This window comes from Dermacentor albipictus, chromosome 5, assembly GCF_038994185.2.
Source record: "Dermacentor albipictus isolate Rhodes 1998 colony chromosome 5, USDA_Dalb.pri_finalv2, whole genome shotgun sequence".
NCBI classification, from domain to species: domain Eukaryota; kingdom Metazoa; phylum Arthropoda; class Arachnida; order Ixodida; family Ixodidae; genus Dermacentor; species Dermacentor albipictus.
The window spans coordinates 50,465,489-50,485,321 of NC_091825.1; the positions used below are offsets into that span (position 1 = coordinate 50,465,489).

General features: G+C 43.9%; 1 protein-coding gene across 7 annotated transcripts in view; it reads left to right on the plus strand.

Annotated features, from left to right (window-relative positions):
- The window catches only part of LOC135899217 (hepatocyte growth factor receptor-like), a 204,556-nt gene extending 185,341 nt beyond the window's left edge, over positions 1–19,215 (plus strand). For 6 of the 7 annotated variants that reach the window (XM_065428476.1, XM_070538374.1, XM_070538371.1 and 3 more), the window contains 9 exons: positions 955–1,110; positions 4,420–4,672; positions 6,015–6,164; positions 8,731–8,817; positions 14,591–14,775; positions 16,902–17,011; positions 17,091–17,253; positions 18,266–18,402; positions 18,521–19,215. In XM_065428476.1, coding sequence (XP_065284548.1) covers positions 955–1,110; positions 4,420–4,672; positions 6,015–6,164; positions 8,731–8,817; positions 14,591–14,775; positions 16,902–17,011; positions 17,091–17,253; positions 18,266–18,402; positions 18,521–18,710 — 1,431 coding nt within the window. In that variant the 3' untranslated portion in view covers positions 18,711–19,215. The remainder of the gene's footprint in view (positions 1–954; positions 1,111–4,419; positions 4,673–6,014; positions 6,165–8,730; positions 8,818–14,590; positions 14,776–16,901; positions 17,012–17,090; positions 17,254–18,265; positions 18,403–18,520) is intronic. The other variant, XM_070538372.1, reaches the window with a different exon arrangement.
- Positions 19,216–19,833: the final 618 nt, after the last annotated feature.

A 19,833-nucleotide genomic window follows, 5' to 3' on the forward strand; every position in this document is an offset into this window, starting at 1 on the left:
TTTAGATCAGCCTTAAATACTGAGTTCTTGCGTTCTAACAAATTGTTGAAAATACGTTAAAGCTTGCGTACAATTTAGAAACTGACTAAGGTGAACGAGTAGATACGACCTATAATAGATTTTTTAGCATTCAGAGCTAATTCTGATTTGTCCATAGATGTATCCAAACAGATTTGCAATTATCAACGGCAATATAAAGCTTCGATCTACGTTTGTAAAATAGGGCAGGGGAAATTAAGATCACTGCGCTACCGTGATTGCTTGAGGAGCGAGAAGAGTATACTCCGACACGTACACTGGAAGGTAGAGCAAATTCTTATAGTCTGGTGAAAGCCATGTTGAGGACATGCATGCTAAAGAGAAGGATTTATATTAGGAAAGTAGTCAGAGTGGGCGTATTATATCTCTTTTGAATGTTCTGTGGGGTATTAACATATTTTGCTGATGTGCAGGAACTGCTTTAAAAACGTTTTGTTTGTCAAGAGCAAAACAAAAGAAGATGATGTGGCGAGCTTGATTTATGTGTCTACCATTAGAGATACCTCAGTCTACAGAAAGGCTATAACGTTGGTCACGGAACGAATGACGAATGCGATGAACTCAATCATGATTTGATTAGCTTGCATTGATCTGACAGTTGGCTGCCTAGAGATAGAGCCACTGCCTTTCCTTTTTCAGTGAAAGGCCTCAGCGAACAACCTTTTGTTCTGAGGAGTTAGGTGCAATTAATTTTCAAGCAGTGCATTCTGGCAAGGGCCAGGAAGATCGTGGTCATTTGTGTTGGGCTTGGCCTTACGCGTCTTGGTCAGAAATTCTTGAGTTATTGCGCCGAACCAGAAGTGCACGACAGATTCGTCATGTGTGAAACTTAATCAGGCTGGCAATGACGAAGATTCTGATTGATCTATTTCACCCCACTCATGTGCCTTGCATTTTTCTGTGCATCTTTTTTAGGGAAAGCTGTTCGACGTTCTTATTAAAAACACACTGCTTTCCGTTCGTGTTGACGGCGTGGATGATGCGTGCTATGTTACGAATATAATTTCCGAACTAATTATTTGTACGCTGAACAGCACTGCGTGGGATGATGGTCTACCTCACCATCTTGATGTGAGTATACAGTCACAGGTGGAGGACATCACGGTTTTCATCGTAAAAACGAAGGCGGTAATCTAGACGTGACTATAAGTTTACAAACAATTTTCAGGCGCGACAATGTAAAAATCTTCAGCCATTTCTCGTTCGCACCTCGAACAATTAATTACGAGCAAGAACGATAGTTCGGCGGAAAATAAGGGTACGCCAAAACATTCTACAGTGTTTCCACAATCAAAGCACGACGAACCTAACAACCAATACTTGTGTTCTCTTCATCTCGAGCCTCGAATACACGTACAGTTGCGAGAGTGCGCAGAAGCCGGTCAGCTCGGGCGCGCCTCGCGATGAATGGCCGGTCATTATGCACAAAGAGCGAGCGCCAGGACACGCTAGGCTCCTTGCCAGGAGTAACTTTGTATTGAACTTAATCTACGGAAGCCCTAAAGATGGGCGGGCTACGGTGTTGAGGTGCTGTTGAGCCCTCTGACCAGTGGCCAGCGATACAAAGTTGGGCGAAAACTTCAGACTTCCTTTTGCTTGGTCTCCGTCGGTCATGCGGCCCCAGGCGCGCGGTAACTCCCTTGGAAAGCGTAGCTGCAGGTCTAAATTTTACGTTAGCTCTCGCACTGCTCCGACCTTCACACCCTTTGACACGCAATAACGACTGCCTGTACACAGCAAGTACTTTGGATGTAACAAATAAGTGAGCGTGCCTAATGTCACAACCACCTATACGGTACCCTAGAGGACTTGCAGCTTCATTATCCTCGTATTGTGCACTTTTGCCACAGCTTGACAGAAGGAGAAATAATGCACCATTGTCCTGTCTCCATGTGCGCTGATGCTTTGTAGCGTAAGCATTTGAGCCATTATTATTACTCTTGAAGCCATCGCAGGGCTTTCAAATTTGACATCCAACTTTTTTTGCTGGCGTTCCTTTCTTTTTAATTATGCGACCACGGCATCAAAATTAAACTTTCAGGAGCAATTTTGCAGGCTTTCTATTGCGGGTAATCTGAGCCAATGTGTGACTACCACAAGTTATAGGTTGGTCATATGGGTGAAACGCCACTCAGAAAAAGAGTAAAATGGTGTAACGGAAGGAAGTCTTGCGTGCACGCGTAAATTGTCAAACTTGAAGAATGCGACACACAGATATGAAATTAATACAGTATTTCGTTTGCCGGTGTAACTTTACAAAGTATGCGATCTTCTAAAGATGAAGCGGGAGATGTTCAAGAATGATGTAGGCAGTTGTGCCGTTAAGAAAATGCAAATATTGGTCCTATGCGAAATGACAGTTGCCTACAAGCTATGCCGATATTTTGAAGCAAACAATAAGGAGGTAAGAATAGCATATGTCGTAAAATTATATTAAGGTTTTCCAAGTAGCCGTTGTTTAGTTCGCCGTACTAACGTTGAGTGGTTCTTTGGCGAAAGTATGCAGGCATCCCCCTTTTCCGGACAGGCATTGTTGCCGGCCATTGTAGTGAACTCAACTGAGAGGTCACGTTTCGTAGTTTCGTCTGTCAAGATAATTATCTAAGCTATCTCTTGTATCTTGTATTAAGACGTCGAAAAATGAGTTACCATGGCGATCTGCGCAGTTACCAATAATAAAGACATGTCAGAACGGATACGTACTGTCCTTTACTTTTTGGTTTGAATATTCGGTCTTGCTTGCGTTTTTGACCGGAAAATGACATGAGTGAAATGTGTTAGCTTTAGCCGAGTCAGCGCAGTGTCTTGCGGTTTTCACATTCTCTCTTGCTCGATAGCGCTGTTTTAATCACGTCGCAACACTAACTCAACCAGCTGCGAATATTACCGAGGATTTTTATAAAGTTTTAATACATTAATAACGGAAAATCAGACATCCATACGTTCGTAGCAATTGCTACAATGGTTGCTTTTCAGTTATTAATTACTTCTCTCCACCTTGCGGGTTTCAGCACAACTATTACGTCAAGTTCTAAGACAGTTCTTCAGGGCAGTGATCGAAATTTTTAAAAAGTTATTTCAGTTCGTTGTAAAAGTGGCTCCTAAAACGTCCAAGAAGTTTCGCAATTGCCGTTTTGAAGGTCCTATCACAAAAACAAGCAGGAACATACAGACATAATAAGGTTGCTTTTGAGCCCAGCCACGCATTCAAGACATGCCAGGAAAGCTGCCATGACATTCCACAAGACTCAGTGAGGTAGTCACTGGTTATGCCGCGGTACGTACACTTATTTGTATATTGTCAGGACCCTGCTCAGTCTCTGATTGGTCTCGCGCGGGGATATAGGTCACTGCATGCACCATCGGCCAAATTCTTAAGGTCAGACGCATGGTGGTGGAGTGAGCAAAGTATGATCTAACGTCCAGGATTCTTTAGTGAAACTAACAGTGGCAGCCGCGAAAAGCAAAAATCGAAGTCCCATTTCACCCAAAACGCAAGTTACTGTTAGCGATAGCGATTGTATTAAATTGTAACGAGAAGTAAGCCTCATCCTTCTACAGGCAGTTTTATTTACAACAAGCATTAGTCGAGCCTCCGGACCTTAATTCAAAAACATTTTCACCCACACCAACGAAACAAACGTGGAGTTACGTGCCCGACGACAGAGATAGAGATCGAAAGTGACCACTCGCGAGCACAATGCTGGTGTGGAGAGGAGCGCCGGCAGCGGGCAGCACTCGTACTTGTCCCACCCCGAACGTTTCATGGTGCCGCTGCCCGCCATTTGAACCGTGCCGAGTCTTTAAAACTCCCAACACCAAGTGACCTGCAATGCTAGGCGCGCGGCAGGACACCGCGCATCAATTCAACAGACTCCAAAGCTTCACCTTGCACGTTGAGCCTTTGCCTGGGCTCCCATTCGCACCCACGCGACCTCTGAACACAGCGCGCGGCCCTCGTGTGCTCAGCCGCTCAAGCAAAGCAGGCTCAATTAGTTGACCTCCAGCACAAGGCGCTCAGCAAAACAGCGAGCATTATAGCGCTAGGATTTTAAGATTGCGCTTCGCCCTTGCACTTAGAGCAGAACTAACCAACAAGGGGCGCGCGGCACTTCGCCGCGCATCATGTTTCGTCGGGCCGCCCTCGCTTGCTTGCCGTCACACCCGTAGCAGATCATGTGACCTCCAACACACGGCGCGCAGGCCGAGCGCTCTCTGTAGGCAGTACCGCGCATGAGCCTCGTTCTCAACGCAGCATGGCCGAACCAGCAGTAAATGACGAAAACGTGCCTCGAGTGCCCGTGTAATTGCTTACGACAAAAAAAGAGGGAAAAATAAAAGCAAGTTGTACTGGTTGCTAATTTTCCTTCACAATTACAGCTTGTGTACGTGGATCGCGTCTACCCGGTGGGTAGTATCAGGCTGGTCAAGGTGGTAAAGGAGAAGCCGCTGTCCTGGTCGTCCCTCGGGACCATTGCCGGCATTACTGTAGCCCTCCTACTTGCTTTCTTCATCGGTGTTGGAGTTCTCCTCTACTGTCGGTTCCGTGTGCGTAAGGTCCAGCCTCCCGTTTACTTCGTCGACTTTGACAACCGCCTGATCGAGAACCGTGCATCGGCTGGTGGAGACTGTCGTAAGTGCACGCGTTTGTACCGAACGCAGAAATTTCGAAGCTCTGATGCCCTGGCGCCTCTTACGTTTAAGCTGCCCCACCTTGGAAACATCCGCGGTTTCCAATGTTTACTAGAGTTTAATTCAGCGCACTAGCAATGTGCGTGCTCATTACGCTGCTCTCTTTGGGCAAACCAGTCTTATTTTATTATCTTATTTTAGATGGGGAAGTAGACATAGTGAAAGAAAGTAGGGGGGGGGGACGTTGTCAACGGCGTAACAGGTCGCGACATATTTAGAAAGACATATTCAGATATGTTTAGAAAGTTTAGCAATTCAGACATATTTAGAAAGTTCCTGCTGCGAAAGCATATGAAATTGAGCAGTACGTTTACAATGTTTAAGAAATTTCTTCTATGCAGAAAAAACAGATTGATCAAATTGATCAGAAACATCGGTAAGCATTCAAATGTTGTAACTTTGTACCATAGAGAAAGCATTGCGCTCCCATAGAGGTTGCTGAGTATTGTCGAGTAGAACTTCAGGGTGTTTTTATTAATGCTATAGGCTTGCTTTAAGCGGGAGTGTTTTCCCGCAGTAGTTCAGTCCTCACGGATTCTTTTCGAAGCTAGTTGAATAGATAGCGACTATTAGCAGCATAAATTGCTCGAGTTGTCGCAATGAGTACTTCTTATCGCATGTTTTATTAGGAAGCGTACCTTGCTTCATAAATGGCACTTTGGGGTAGGTAGGTCTGTTCTATTTGTGACTCGCGTCGGAACTCGTCAATAAATTTTTTAAAAATTTTACACGCTGTCAGAAATAATGTCATGAGAAGCATTTTTAGTTAGCTCGCTACCACCATCTTGTGGGTCTCGGCAAAAATAAGATATTTGCCGACGTCGCATATGAATAAATAAATAAATAAATAAATAAATAAATAAATAAATAAATAAATAAATAAATAATAAGTACGACCTTAGAAATAAGTTATTTAAAAAGCATTGCGCTCAACGCTGGCGTCTGGCAACGTAGCCTGTTAGCCTTCGTAATGTGCTGAATCAATGATCTCCGTTCGAGTAACGGGCGGTCGGTCTCAGTAGATGAGTGTCCGCCATCGTACGCCTCAGAAACGGTCAGTGGCTTCCCCCGTCTATACGGCCTCAGCGCAGCGCTTTCGACTAATATAGAGAATGAGCCAGAGCTACCATTTGATGTTCGCCGGATCCGTAATAAAAATCAGATATGGAAAACTGCCGAGTGGCCATACATAGACGACGTGCGCCGTTTTCATTTTTGCGTAATGATTTATTGTTCGCCAAAGTGTTAAATAACGAGTGATTGCTTGTATTGTTCTCGTTCAGAAAGACACCAGGTGCCGAAGGGAGGCGTCACAAAGCAGACCACGGAACCCGCCGCCTTTCAACTTGATGAAGAAACAAAAGCCATTCTAGAGGCTGACAAGCTACTCTTCAAGAGAGAGTTCGTCGTTCTGGGTCCGGTAGTAGGACAAGGTATGAGATGTAACCAATTTTACACACGTCTCATTTTCTTGAATGACACGGGTGCTTTCCGCGACTCTATTAGTTGGCACGAACATTCTTTTATCGCCGAGCAGCATTACACTGTTAACGATGGACCTGACAAAAGTAGCAAGTGCGAAAAGTTACTAAAAACAATTTCGGCTTATGCTCGAACATAACGTCGCAAAAGAGTGAAACGCTATAACGCGAGCTCCTGTCTATCAGTACATATTAAATACAGCTAGGCACGCGTGAATTGAGAGATGGTACATGACACCTAGTAGCACGCGCACTGTTCTCAATTCACCTTCAGCGCTCTATGTCTTCGACAGCGACCGTACCTGGATCCTCCACAATGGTGCACTAAAATGTTCAATTCACATTCCGTGCACACTTTTTAATATTAGAACGCAGTTTGACTTTAAAACTCACCGAATTGCTCTAATCTTCACTTCTCTCGTCTGCGTATCCAATTCTGTGAGACTGGGGTGACATTCCAATTCTGTGTGACTGGGTATCATTACTAATATGGATGAGATAGTACAAGTGGCTGAGGAGTTCTATAGAGATTTATACAGTACCAGTGCCACCCACGACAATAATGAAAGAGAAAATAGTCTAGAGGAATTCGAAATCCCACAGGTAACGCCGGAAGAAGTAATGAAAGCCTTGGGAGATATGCAAAGGAGGAAGGCAGCTGGGGAGGATCAGGTAACAGCTGATTTACTGAAGGATGGTGGGCAGATTGTTCTAGAGAAACTGGCCACCCTGTATACGCAATGCCTCATAACGTCGAGCGTACCGGAATCTTGGAAAAACGCTAACATAATCCTAATCCATAAGAAAGGGTACGCCAAAGACTTGAAACATTATAGACCGATCAGCTTACTGTCCGTTGCCTACAAACTATTTACTAAGGTAATCGCAAATCGAATCAGGAACACCTTAGACTTCTGTCAAGCAAAGGACCAGGCAGGATTCCGTAAAGGCTACTCAACAATAGATCATATTCACACTATCAATCAGGTGATAGAGAAATGTGCGGAATACAACCAACCCTTATATATAGCTTTCATTGGTTACGAGAAAGCATTTGATTCTGTCGAAACCTCAGCAGTCATGGAGGGATTACGGAATCAGGGTGTAGACGAGCCATATGTAAAAATACTGAAAAATATCTATAGCGGCTCCACAGCCACCGTAGTCCTCCATAAAGAAAGCAACAAAATCCCAATAAAGAAAGGCGTCAGGCAGGGAGATACGATCTTTCCAATGCTATTCACAGCGTGTTTACAGGATGTATTCAGAGACCTGGATTGGGAAGAAATGGGGATAAAAGTTAATGGAGAATACCTTAGTAACTTGTGATTCGCTGATGATATTGCCTTGCTTAGTAACTCAGGGTACCAACTGCAATGCATGCTGACTGACCTGGAGAGGCAAAGCAGAAGAGTGGGTCTAAAAATTAATCTGCAGAAAACTAAAGTAATGTTTAACAGTCTCGGAAGAGAACAGCAGTTTACAATAGGCAGGGAGGCACTGGAAGTCGTAAGGGAATACATCTACTTAGGGCAGGTGTTGACTGCGGATCCGGATCATGAGACAGAAATAATCACACGAATAAGAATGGGCTGGGGTGCGTTTGGCAGGCATTCTCAAATAATGAACAGCAGGTTGCCATTATCCCTCAAAAGAAAAGTGTATAATAGTTGTGTCTTACCAGTACTCACCTACGGGGCAGAAACCTGGAGGCTTACGAAAAGGGTTCTCAAATTGAGGACGACGCAACGAGCTATGGAAAGAAGAATGATAGGTGTAACGTTAAGGGATAAGAAAAGAGCAGATTGGGTGAGGGAACAAACGCGAGTTAATGACATCTTAGTTGAAATCAAGAAAAAGAAATGGGCATGGGCAGGACATGTAATGAGGAGGGAAGATAACCGATGGTCATTAAGGGTTACGGACTGGATTCCAAAGGAAGGGAAGCGTAGCAGGGGACGGCAGAAAGTTAGGTGGGCGGACGAGATTAAGAAATTTGCAGGGACGGCATGGCCACAATTAGTACATGACCGGGGTTGTTGGAGAAATATGGGAGAGGCCTTTGCCCTCCCATGGGCGTAACCAGGCTGATGATGATGATGATGATGATGAGGGGTGACACAAGCTCTTACAACTTTCCTCCGTTTTTCACTTCAGCTCATGGCAACAAGGTTGTTGCTTAAGGCAACGGTTGCATTGGTACAAATTGTTTTAGAATTGTTTAGAATTTAGAATTGAGGCGAATATGTCGCGTGTTTAAGATGGTATTCTTTCGATCATCACCCGGGAACTTAATTTGCTAAACAAATATGCTGCATTATCTTGCCAAATTAGGTGTTTATAAAGTAAGTCCAAGTTGTACTTTGTTTTGTTTCGGCGTGATCACTGTAGGGCTGTTAATTACAATTTTATGAGTCACTTCTCAATATGTCATGTAAAATTTAGTTTTTGTCGCTCTGTGGCTGCTTAACCTTGTTTTAACGCAGATTTTTGCATTTGTCGTTTCAATTACTGCAAGGACACTTCGGTTGCGTGTACGGAGGCACACTGGAACTGCAAGGCAAGGACGAAGTGATCAGAGTTGCAGTGAAGACGTTACACAACAGTGAGTATAGTATCAGGTTCATTATTATCCGAAACGCGTGTGTATTTTGATGTCTTCATTACCGAATAAGATTGCGCGAAACGAGATGCACAATTGCACCGTATGGGGTCAGAATGGGCATGCTTGACAGCTGAGTACACGAGGTTGCATGGACGCTCGACATTATTAAATAAATCACCAGACCGCGAACGGATGCGCCCGATCCGGTTTGGAAAAAAAAGCATTTCCGATGCAAACACGTTCTATGACGTAAAACAATGCTTGGCCTCGTGCTTACATTGAACCGTTTTAGTTCGTATTTTCTTATGGTCATACGATATAGCTATTGTTGGCTGATTCGCCTTTTTTCTTATGCTGAAAGTTTTCTCGTGCGGTATAAATGGGTATTTTAGCTTAGGAGGTCTGTTACCGGAACACTATGCATCAGGAGGACATGAGATTGGAGAAGTCGAAGCCTGGAGTAAAAAGGCTGATGACTTCGTGGAATCGAACTTTATAATGCTTGCACAGTGGCAGCTCCGAATACATTCTTTTTTTCTTTTTTGCATATACACTACAACAGGATTTCAGTGTTGGGACGGGATGCAGAAGCCGAGAAATTGGTGCTTCTAAATGGTTCGTGACGTTCGTACATTTTATATAGAACACGCTGAGTAGGGAATGTAGTAATAAACATTGGCAAATTATTTTGCATGGGACGCGCGTGAATAAAAAAAGCAGAGTGTTGCTGCAGTACAATGATCATGACGAACACATAAAAGGGGGCGGGTGCTTTAACACTGCTGAAGTAATTTCATACGGGGTACTTCGGTCTTCCTACCTCTCTCTCTCTCTCTTCTTTAACCCCCGTATGCAGAGAAGCAACTTAAGTCGAAGCACATGCTTGACTTGATCCGAGTGACGCCTATCGGGAACGCGCCGAAGGAAACGCAGGGAGCGTCTTTGGGCACGTTAACGCCAGGCGTCATCTAAATCAAGTCAAGCATGTGCTTCGACTTAAGTTGCATCTCTGCATACGGGGGTAAGACTATATATGTCCAAGTACTTTCTACGTCAGTATTTACATGCTGCTGGAAAAATTTTATTGCACAGTTGTAATTACGCATAGGCTGTAAAGTACAAATCATTCTTTGTTATTCAGCTGAGCTACACGTATCGTCTTAATATCCCCGACATAGGTGGCGTTATAAAAATTCGTAGTGTCATGTTGCGCTGCGCTAGAGCCTTCAAAATTAGCATAATATATGACAACGGACGCGTGAACAATTCCACAATGCCCTTTCCGCCTTAAGAAGTCTGCTGATTATAAATTGTAGCAGTGAATTGGTGGTCGGACGCTAAGGTCAGGGTAAGGAGTACTGTTAATAATCGTGGCCCCTACTCGCAATTCTTTCTTACACAAATTTCATTCGCGTTAGGTAGTCATCTGATTGTATTTTTATCACACGGACAACTGTACTAAAGTCTTCTTCAGATGCTGTGACTCTAGCTAAAAAGAGAAAAAAATTGGTGCAGTCGCACACATCACATTGCCATTTTCAGAGCGCTCATTTCACGCGAGTGCGATGTCAACGATGTGGCTGGTGCGACGCCCATTGTTGCTTGATGCCAGGTTTTGGGAACACATATCGCATAATTTTTCACACGTAATGAAAGAAACATGAGCTTTTTGATATTATTGATCTGTCTTTATTACGACCAAATAATACCCATGTTTTGTAATTTACAAAGGTTTTGAAGTTGAAATTGTTTTGGAGTGCGCAGAGACATGGCGGACGTTCGCAGCTGTTAGCAGTAGTTCGCAGCTGGTCGTTCAGCGCTGTGTGTTGTCTCATGTGCCTTCCATGTCCGTGTCGTTCTGCTCGTGCTGCAACAAATAACAAGATGACTGATCAATAAGACCGCATATCTACCATCATCGTATATGCAATATTCGCGATTCGGTCGCTGCGAAGTCTCCCTGTCAGCGCAGAGAGAACCTCACTGGCCGTGCTCAGCGTCAGCTTCTGAAAAAATAATATAGGCTCGTAATCACGCGTAAGCAGTTCGTGCTCGTAGCCATACTCTTGCACCAAACGTAGTGGCAAGCACGAAACCTAAAGCTCAAATCTGACCCTGAAGGAAGCCGCAAATGATCAGTGTGTGATTACTGAACGTGCAATAAAATTTGTGTTGTGAACTTCAACCTTAGCGCTAGCCTGGTTCGTCCATCTTCGCGCGTGTGCTGTTTTGTGTATAGAAATGCTCTCTGAGTATTTCGAAAGACGTAAAAGTTGACACCACAATTTTTTTAGGAACTGCAGTCACTCGCGTATGGAGCATCATAGCATTGTAACATCCATGGGCGTCGCCAACTTTCTCGTCCTGTGTCTCGTGCTATTATGCGGTCAATCTGCATCAAGAACCTTAACTCAATATAATGCAGTGCGCAGCGTGGTGGCGTAGCACCGCGGCAAACATCAAATATGTAGTTGGGAGTACATTTCTTTGCTTGATAAGAGAACAGAGCGCTAAACGTTTGTAATCGTAGCGGCAAAGGTAAAGCAGGAAGTTATCGTAACTACCAGCCAATCTCGCTGACCTGCTTCAGCACATTGTCTTAAAGTGGGGCTGAACACCCCAAATTACGAAAAAGCTATTCGACAGGAGCAGATGTTAGAATTACTTCACTGGAAATTAAAGCAAGTTTCAAATATCTTAAGCTAGTCATGCACTTGTATTATAGATCAACGCTAGAGCGTGATAATAGGAGCTGTTTCAAACTCAAACTAAAATAACTGACCAAAATAAGGAAGTGCAAGGAAAGCCTCGAGGTACTATCTAAGATTTATAATCCCGAACGAATTGCAATAAGCAAAATTTCATGCCTGATTCAATTACATGCGTTAACCGAATGCCCAAAACAATGGAAACTGATTCATTTTCTTGCTATTGAAAAGCTGCTTGATTCTCAATAGCATACAACATATTGTTTCGAGGAAATGTGTTAGGCGTTCACAATATCTCTGTGAGCTTTCTTCTTGAACAACAATGGAATAAAACTGTTTATCTTTGGAAGTTTCAGAATCCAAACATTGTGAAATTTCTTAGAAGGCCACATTAGATATATAAGTAATAAACAATAAAAAGTGGGCCTAAGTACAAGTACAGATTGAGCACACTTAAGTGATTGAGTGTCCAGCTGCCGACTGTGTCAGCATGAGTAGCTGCTACCTCTAGGTAGCTGCTGAGTTACACGTATGTTTAACTCGTAGCCCAAAGACCCGGCAAGCGGCATGGCTATGCGTGGTCTCATTGCAATGTGGGCCTCGGCTTTTTTTTTTACTTTTTTGTAAAAGGTGGCGGCCAACTCAGCCGAAGTGCGATTACGTCTGTATATATAATTAGCTTTCGTGTACACCTTCTTATGCGCATGTGTTTGTATCATGTTCTAATTGTTGCACTTGTAGTGATATAAGCGTTTTATTTTATATGTTGCACCACGGTCTTTTGTTCAGCCGGTGTGTAAATGTACAAAATGTGGCCACCCTGTAATGGCCAAGATAGCCAGCATTATTGTAAAAAAATATGCTGCAGATGCAAAGCACTTGTTAGAATCGACATGAGGCGAAGCTTTCATGCAACCGTGAGGTAATTTCTAAAAAATACTCACAGTGACGTGTACAAATGTCCTCATTTTCATCAGACGCAACACCGACTAATTCCTATACAATGTTTGCTTATGCACGGTACAGGTCATAACATTAATGTTGTGTAATGCATACATAGGCCGGTGAATACACTCAAGAGTCAGCTCGCTAATACTTGGACTGACCCGTGAGGCTGAGCTTGTGTGAGCCTGGCTGAGTATAATTTCGGTGAATATGAGTTGTAGCGTGCTGGGCTGAGTAGAATTTCGTCTGAGCTTTAGTCGATGTGAGCTCGAATGGGTAGAATTTTGGGGAGTATGCCCATACATGCTGCTAAATTACATCATAAAATAAATAATTAAACAGCTGCATTTTACAATCTCAGACAGAGGACATTGAGATACACCAATGTCATGCTGTCTTTGTATATCTTGGACGTTGCATGATACTTTAATTATAAATGTAGTAAGAATCTTCTATGATTAAATCAGTTTTAGAAGTAATATATCTAATAGCAAACTCAAGCGACTTTGCTTTAAAGTTTTTGCACATTCCTTATGTCTCGTGATACGTCTGTACACTTGATTAGCTGTGGATGTATAAGAGCCGTACGCATTTGAAAGGAGGGTATCATTCGAAGGAAGGGATGCAACTTACGGACTTGACTTCGCGATTTTGATTTACTTTTGCTTAAAGTGTTATAAAAACAAGGTGTTTGTTTGCTTTCCACATTGTTGCTTGTGTTTTACAAGAGGCAGAGAGAAGCAAGGCAAGGCAGGGATCTTTACGGCGAAGTAGTTTCTTAGAATGCTATTTGATGTTAGGACCAGCATAACAAAAACAAAGAATTCAAGGCAGTGATGTAAGAGCAGTAAGCAAAAACGTTTACAGTGGGCGTTATTACAGGCGTAGTAAGAATACTAAGTGTGTAACATATTGAAGTTTTATTGGTTTCTGTGCAGGAAAAAAAGATGATACATCAGAAGAACGAGTTAGCACTGTTCAGTGATGGTTATCGTGCAGTAGCGCTCCGAAAACTACTTGACGGTGCTTTTTGTTCCCAGTCAAAGCGTTTATTAGGTTACTGTCGAAAATTCGATACGATATATATCTTGCAGGTTCACTTTGCGAACTTGATTAGAAATGTCGCGTCGCACTCCAGAAGTAACGGGACCTTGTAACGAGACGCTCAATTCACCGGGAAACATTCGCGTGAAAGCCGACACGAACAGACTTCAACTAAATGGTGGCGCGTACATCGCGACGAGTGCGATGTTGAAACGTCAGATGCTGTGCTGTCATGTCATATCTCATAGACACATCATTTGACCGCAGTTGCATACGCTTCAAATGATCCGTACGTAAAAGCGTACTGCGCCAGAACTGACGTTTTCGTTTATCGCAAGTAGCATCTCCGCAGCAAAACATAAATTTGGGATGGCATCCGAAAGTCATATGTCTTCTCGTTAGGAACATATCGTAGCATTAAGAACTCGTAGCGCATGTAAATAACCGAAAGACATGCAACAGTGCGTGCTGTCGACAATCGAAGCCAACGTGAAAATATAACGTCGCTGGATTACCCACATAGCTTGTCAAAAACACAAAGAAATCAGTCACGTAACCAACTCTGAACTACGAGTTTTATCTGGCTTATTCTCGTGTCGCTGCTGATGGTGCGTACAACTTGCGCAATCCACGGCTCCGCTCAATTAGTTCCAGTTGTCCGTATATGTTTAACGACAGACATTACAAAACAACCTCCATCGTCAAATCAAACCACGAAACAGCTCCCAGCACAATTTCAACGGATCTTCTTCCATCCTTTCCTTCATTCTTTTTCTTTTTTTTGTGTTTGTGTGGCGTCCCAAAATCACACTGGTCCCTTCGGCCCATGTGACATGCAACAAAACCGTTGGTCGCAACTCTAGGGGGGGTCGGCGTCTGGCGATTGCGATTGCCGTCGCATATTAATTGCACTTCTGGAACGACGAAAACGCATTATTTGAAACGAGCTTAAGTGGCAAGAACGTGAACTCCAACTAATAAGAAAATTATACAACGAAAAAAAGAAACAATAAATAATGTGTTAATACGAGCCTATGTGTTTTGATTTCTGGTCTCGTTTTACTGTCGCATTTTAGACTCTCGTGGAGGTGACACCGACTGCCAGCAGTTCTTGAAGGAGGCGCTCATAATGAAAGATTTCACCCATGTGAACGTGCTTCCACTTATTGGTCTGTGCTTGGACGAAAGAGACGGACTCATGGTCATCACACCTTACATGAAGCATGGAGACCTGCACTCCTATCTACGCAACGAGATGAATGTAAGAGAAGCATATAAGCTTAGGCAACAATATATAGCCGAAATGGTGTAGTCAACTATACTGCGCTAGAAGTTTGGTATTTGTCAAAAGGCTGCTCCGTAACGTTTAACTGCCCTTACACATGCCTCAAGCTACCGGCAAAGTTGAGGGCTTAATATAAAAATTATTCTGCAGAAAACTAATGTTAATAATCTGACCATGGAACTGTGTTTCACAGGCTTCACAACATTGCTCTGGTGTCTTGCAAAAAACGCATTTTGCAGGACTAAATAATAAGAAAAAAGAGAATACGTGGAAAAAACAAGCTATACGTTGCAAAACCATGCACATAAATTGTGGCAACTTTTACGCAGCTCCTAAAGCAGCTAGTAGGTCACCTTCGTATACTAGACACACGGGCAGCCGCAAGGTCCTCCGGGCCATCCTTAGAATAGTCATCAGACGCCTCAGATTAGAACACATCACTTTTTGTTTGCGAGCAAAACTCTACCGAGCTGTGGCCTAATGCGGAGTCGTCAGAATAGTTTATTTACACGCGCTTTAATTGCCGACCTTCGAGAAGCCCGCTATGCCTTATGCGGGGGTGTATGTGGCGGCAATATAATGAAAGGCGAGGCACAAATGGCACCACATGGACACTTGTGGCGATCTAATGTCAGGAATCGTAACTAGATGCAATAGGACGAGTATAACCGTCACAGGTTCACTATGGGATAACTTTTTGGTTATGACCACTATAGTCGTGATTGGTTATATTCGTACAAAATTTCATAACGACTACACTCGTCAACGGGAGGTAAAGGGTTAACTAACACAAAACTCTACGTGCATCTGATCACGTAATGTCTCCATGCTTCAGTATTGCCATTTCTAGGGTGCCTCTAATAATTGTAAGTTGTCTGTCGTTTACAAAGCGCTCCCTTGTCGTGACATCTAGTTAGGAATGGCACAACGTGTATGTATCATATGCACTTAAGCCTAACTTTTTTCACTAAATATCAGATATGCGATTCGAAAATTCCACTAGTTGAACACCTCTACTTAATGCTTCACTTTCGGACAAAACTGCCTTTTTTTTTACCCTTGTAAGATCGTTACTTTGAAGAAATGTCTGGGGAATTCTTGCGATCAGCCGTTGAGCATGCTCAAATAATGCGTCTGATACGGTGCGTAGCCACATTTCTTCGAAAAAATATTCTACAGTAGCAGAGCTGTTTTTCATGTGAATAGTGGGAGTGGGTTTCTGTACCGTCACAACTGCCAGCACTGAGAAAAAGACAACCCGGGATCCAGGTTGGGATCTCCATAATCTGTGAAATGTCGACCAAATTTGAGTGTACTGTGAGGCAAGACAAACCGAAGTTACCGGCTCCTTTCTTCTTGAGCATAGACAAAAAATAATATCGGTACCTCTGCATGCTTCAGAATATAGTATGTACAAATATCAGATCTGCGATCCAATTTTTATGCAATATGGTGCACTTGTCCATTTTGTACAATTTGCTCCGTGAGTGACTTGCCAGCTGCTTTTTTGGACGTTTGTATGGTTGCTCTGCACCATATGATTGGCTTCCACAGAGCACCCACTCGACGCCATCTGATCTTTCCGGCATCCGAAAAGCGAGGGGTACACACCACCAACAAGCACCGTACTCTGGGACAACAGGACACATGAATTGGAGACTTTGTCATCGGCGATCCGCTAGTCTCCGCACAAATGCCTAAATGCGTCGTTAGATATTAACCGTACCTGTGAAGCTATGGTCCTATAGACCTATAGGCCTATGAATAATTCTGGGACATATAACAAATTCTAGACGTGGGCAGCAATTTAATGTTTGCTTTGCAGATTAAATTTTATCTCTATATAAGTGTCTTCAAACATTGTAAAATAATAATTTACTAGACACAGTGACATTGCAGCCATCCTGTATTACTTGCTCCAAGCAAGGGTCAGTAACAATATCAGAATAATAATCAAGCTAATTAGTTGCGTTGAGTAGTTGTACTCATGTAGTCACGCTTTCCATTGATGTAGTAGGCCATGAACGCTCATAAAGGTTTAAATTTGCCATATATTTCTCCTTTCGTCGTTAGTTTTTCAGTTTGTTATTTTGTTATCGCAGAGTCCCACGTTAAGGCACCTGATAACCTTCGGCATACACGTGGCGGAGGGCATGGCGTATCTCGCGCACCTGAAGTTTGTGCACAGAGACCTAGCCGCTAGGAACTGCTTGTAAGTCATGCCACTCACTGGTCGACATTTCTCGAAGACTCAAGACTCGCGTTTCTTACTAACACCTTACTAATTTCAGGCTCAGCGAAGAGCTCATCGTCAGGATTGCCGACTTTGGTCTCTCGCGCGATGTGTATGAGAAAGATTATTACAGCGATCAAGACAGAAAGGTCAAGCTCCCGGTGAAGTGGATGTCCCCAGAAAGCTTAGAGGCTGGCGTGTACGACCACAAGACGGACGTGGTAAGTGGGCATTGGGACAGTACTCGCATTGTTCATGTATCATGAGCTGTTCATTCGTAGCACTTTTTTTACACTTCACATCTCATGCCCGGCTGCTTGAAACGTTAAATTAGTTCGCACGACTCTACGCGAGTAAGTCGCGTCAAAAATGGGGACGAGATAGCCCGACCTGTCAGTCTGTACATTATCCTGTCTTTATAGCGTTGAAACCTCAGTGGTAGTCGCGTTCGAAAGAGAAGAAGTAGGGCGCATGCTGAACACGTGGTTCTTCACCGGTGGCGGCAAAGCACCGAGCCAATTCGAGCAGGTTTACTTGCACATCAACAAGAGTGGCATGGGATGTCTCACCAATACTGCCGATGAGGCCTGACGCAGCCTGCACACGATGCTGCCACATTCCGACATGCTAGTTCTTGTACGAGCGACAAAAAAAAAAGGGTTTTGCTCGACAAGCAGCCTCGATGTTATTTCCAAGGGCAATCTCGGCTCCCTATTTCTCGCCAATGCCATTTTCCAACTTCAAGAATAAGCTCCAGATATAAGGAATAAAGTTCTCCTCCATCACCATTTTCTTCCTTTCCTCTTCACCCTTGCCTCTTCCCGATGCAATTCACTGCATTCCTTTAGGAAATAAAAAAAAGTAAGTAAATACGATTAAGCAACAGTTTCATCATAAGCAAGCGGGATGCACACAGTGAAGTCGTCTAATCCCCCCTTTCATCGGTTGCAATGTCGGCTAGCAATGCGTGAGCGGGGACAGCTTTCTACCTTGCTTGCGCCGAACAGTTCGCACAGGCGTTTGAAAACGTCCAGTGACTCTTATTTTTTTATTCGCCAGGAGCAATGCGTCTACTAGCCTCATGAATATCAAACATTTGAGAAGAATGTATTCGCGAGCCAGCGCGCTTGATAATTGGTGGGTTTTACCTGTGCCACCGCGCTGTATAATAGAACAAAACACATGGTTGATCGAATGAAGCCGAGACCACCCGGAACTTCTTGTCTCCCCCAGTGGTCATACGGCGTGCTCTTGTGGGAGCTCATGACGCGCGGAGCGCCGCCATACGCCCATGTCGACAGTTGGGACATGCACAGCTTCCTCAAGAACGGACGCCGGATGCAGCAGCCATATTTTTGTCCTGATCAGCTGTAAGTTGATTCTCAATTCGTAATGGACGTCCTTAAATTTGCAGTGTGCTTTTTCTGCCATGAGCTTAACGTTGCGCCCCTCTATTGTCCTTTATGTCTATTTTTTTCTTATGAACAGGTATGAGATTATGCTTCAGTGTTGGGAGCTGGATCCTCAGAAGCGCCCCACATTCGCAAGGCTTGCTGCAGATGTCGCAAGTGTGATCACTAACCTTGAGAAGAAGGAGGATGACAAGAGCATCATTTTGAACGTCACATACGAGAATCGTCCGCGAGCCGACACCGCACGTGCTTTGCCGCCGGGATGACTGGCAGCTTACAATAGGAGCGATGCTGTTTGTGCAGGACAAACAAAAAGAAAGTTTTTTTCAGCAAAACTTTTATGTGTCGGTGTAGCGATTCAAAGCAAGTATAGTCAACACAGCGGCAGGGGCCATATGCCACAAGGAACGATGCTAGACGTAGAAATCTGTTTCAGATAATCAATCAGTCGGCCAATCAGCCAATCAGTCGAATGTAAGTCACATAGCTGCAGACCTTGCTTTCGTCTGTCACGCCCTTGTTCATCACAAGGCTGCAACTCTTTCTTAGATGGCGTAAGTGCGCTCATGAGGCACATGGATGAAAAGAGGATAAGGCAATGTGGAATAGTTCATGATAAAAAAGCGTTTCTCGTTTTTTTTCTTTTTTTTGATGATGCGAAGCATTATTGGATTTGATCTTCAAGTTTCCTTGTAGAGTGGGCAGGCTGGTATGAGTAAACTAACCTACAAAGCAGTGCCTGGGAGCCTACTTCTCTTCTGCGTAATAAAGAAATAAATCACGTCATAAAGCTTTTACGCATGTTTTCTCACGGCTACCGCTAAAGCAATACACAGGAACGGAGCTCGGTGCACCGCGCCTCTGTTGGTGGTTTATGTCGCAACAAAGGCAACAAGCGCTATGCGATCTCCGGGGAATGGCCGCCAGCTTTTAGCGATGCGTTTGCCGATACTATTCTTTTTTGCGCCTCGTCAATGGTCACGCTCGGGCCACGTTAACAACCAGATCAGCCGCCCTTGAGCGGTGGATGATAAGAGCGACATATAGAAGCGAGCGCTACGCTTATATACATGCTTGCTTGCTTTTTGCTCGCTCGCGTGCTTGCTTGCTTGCTGCGCATTCATTCGTCGCCCTTCACTTCGTTTGCCTTTCCATAAGTGCCTCTTGCACTGCTGATATTGATACGTGGTAGTATTCCCAGTGACGAAGAGCCGAGCAGGAAGAAGAAGAAGACGACGATTGGAAGCTAGCGCGGGCTGTTGCCTCTTGGTCAACTGCGGCGTATAGCCTTGTAAATATACTTGTAAATAGCTTTTCGTCGGTGTCTTCCTACGTAACATATTTGGTGGAGGTGGACGTTCCCTGTACCTCGTCACGGAGCTTCGCAGT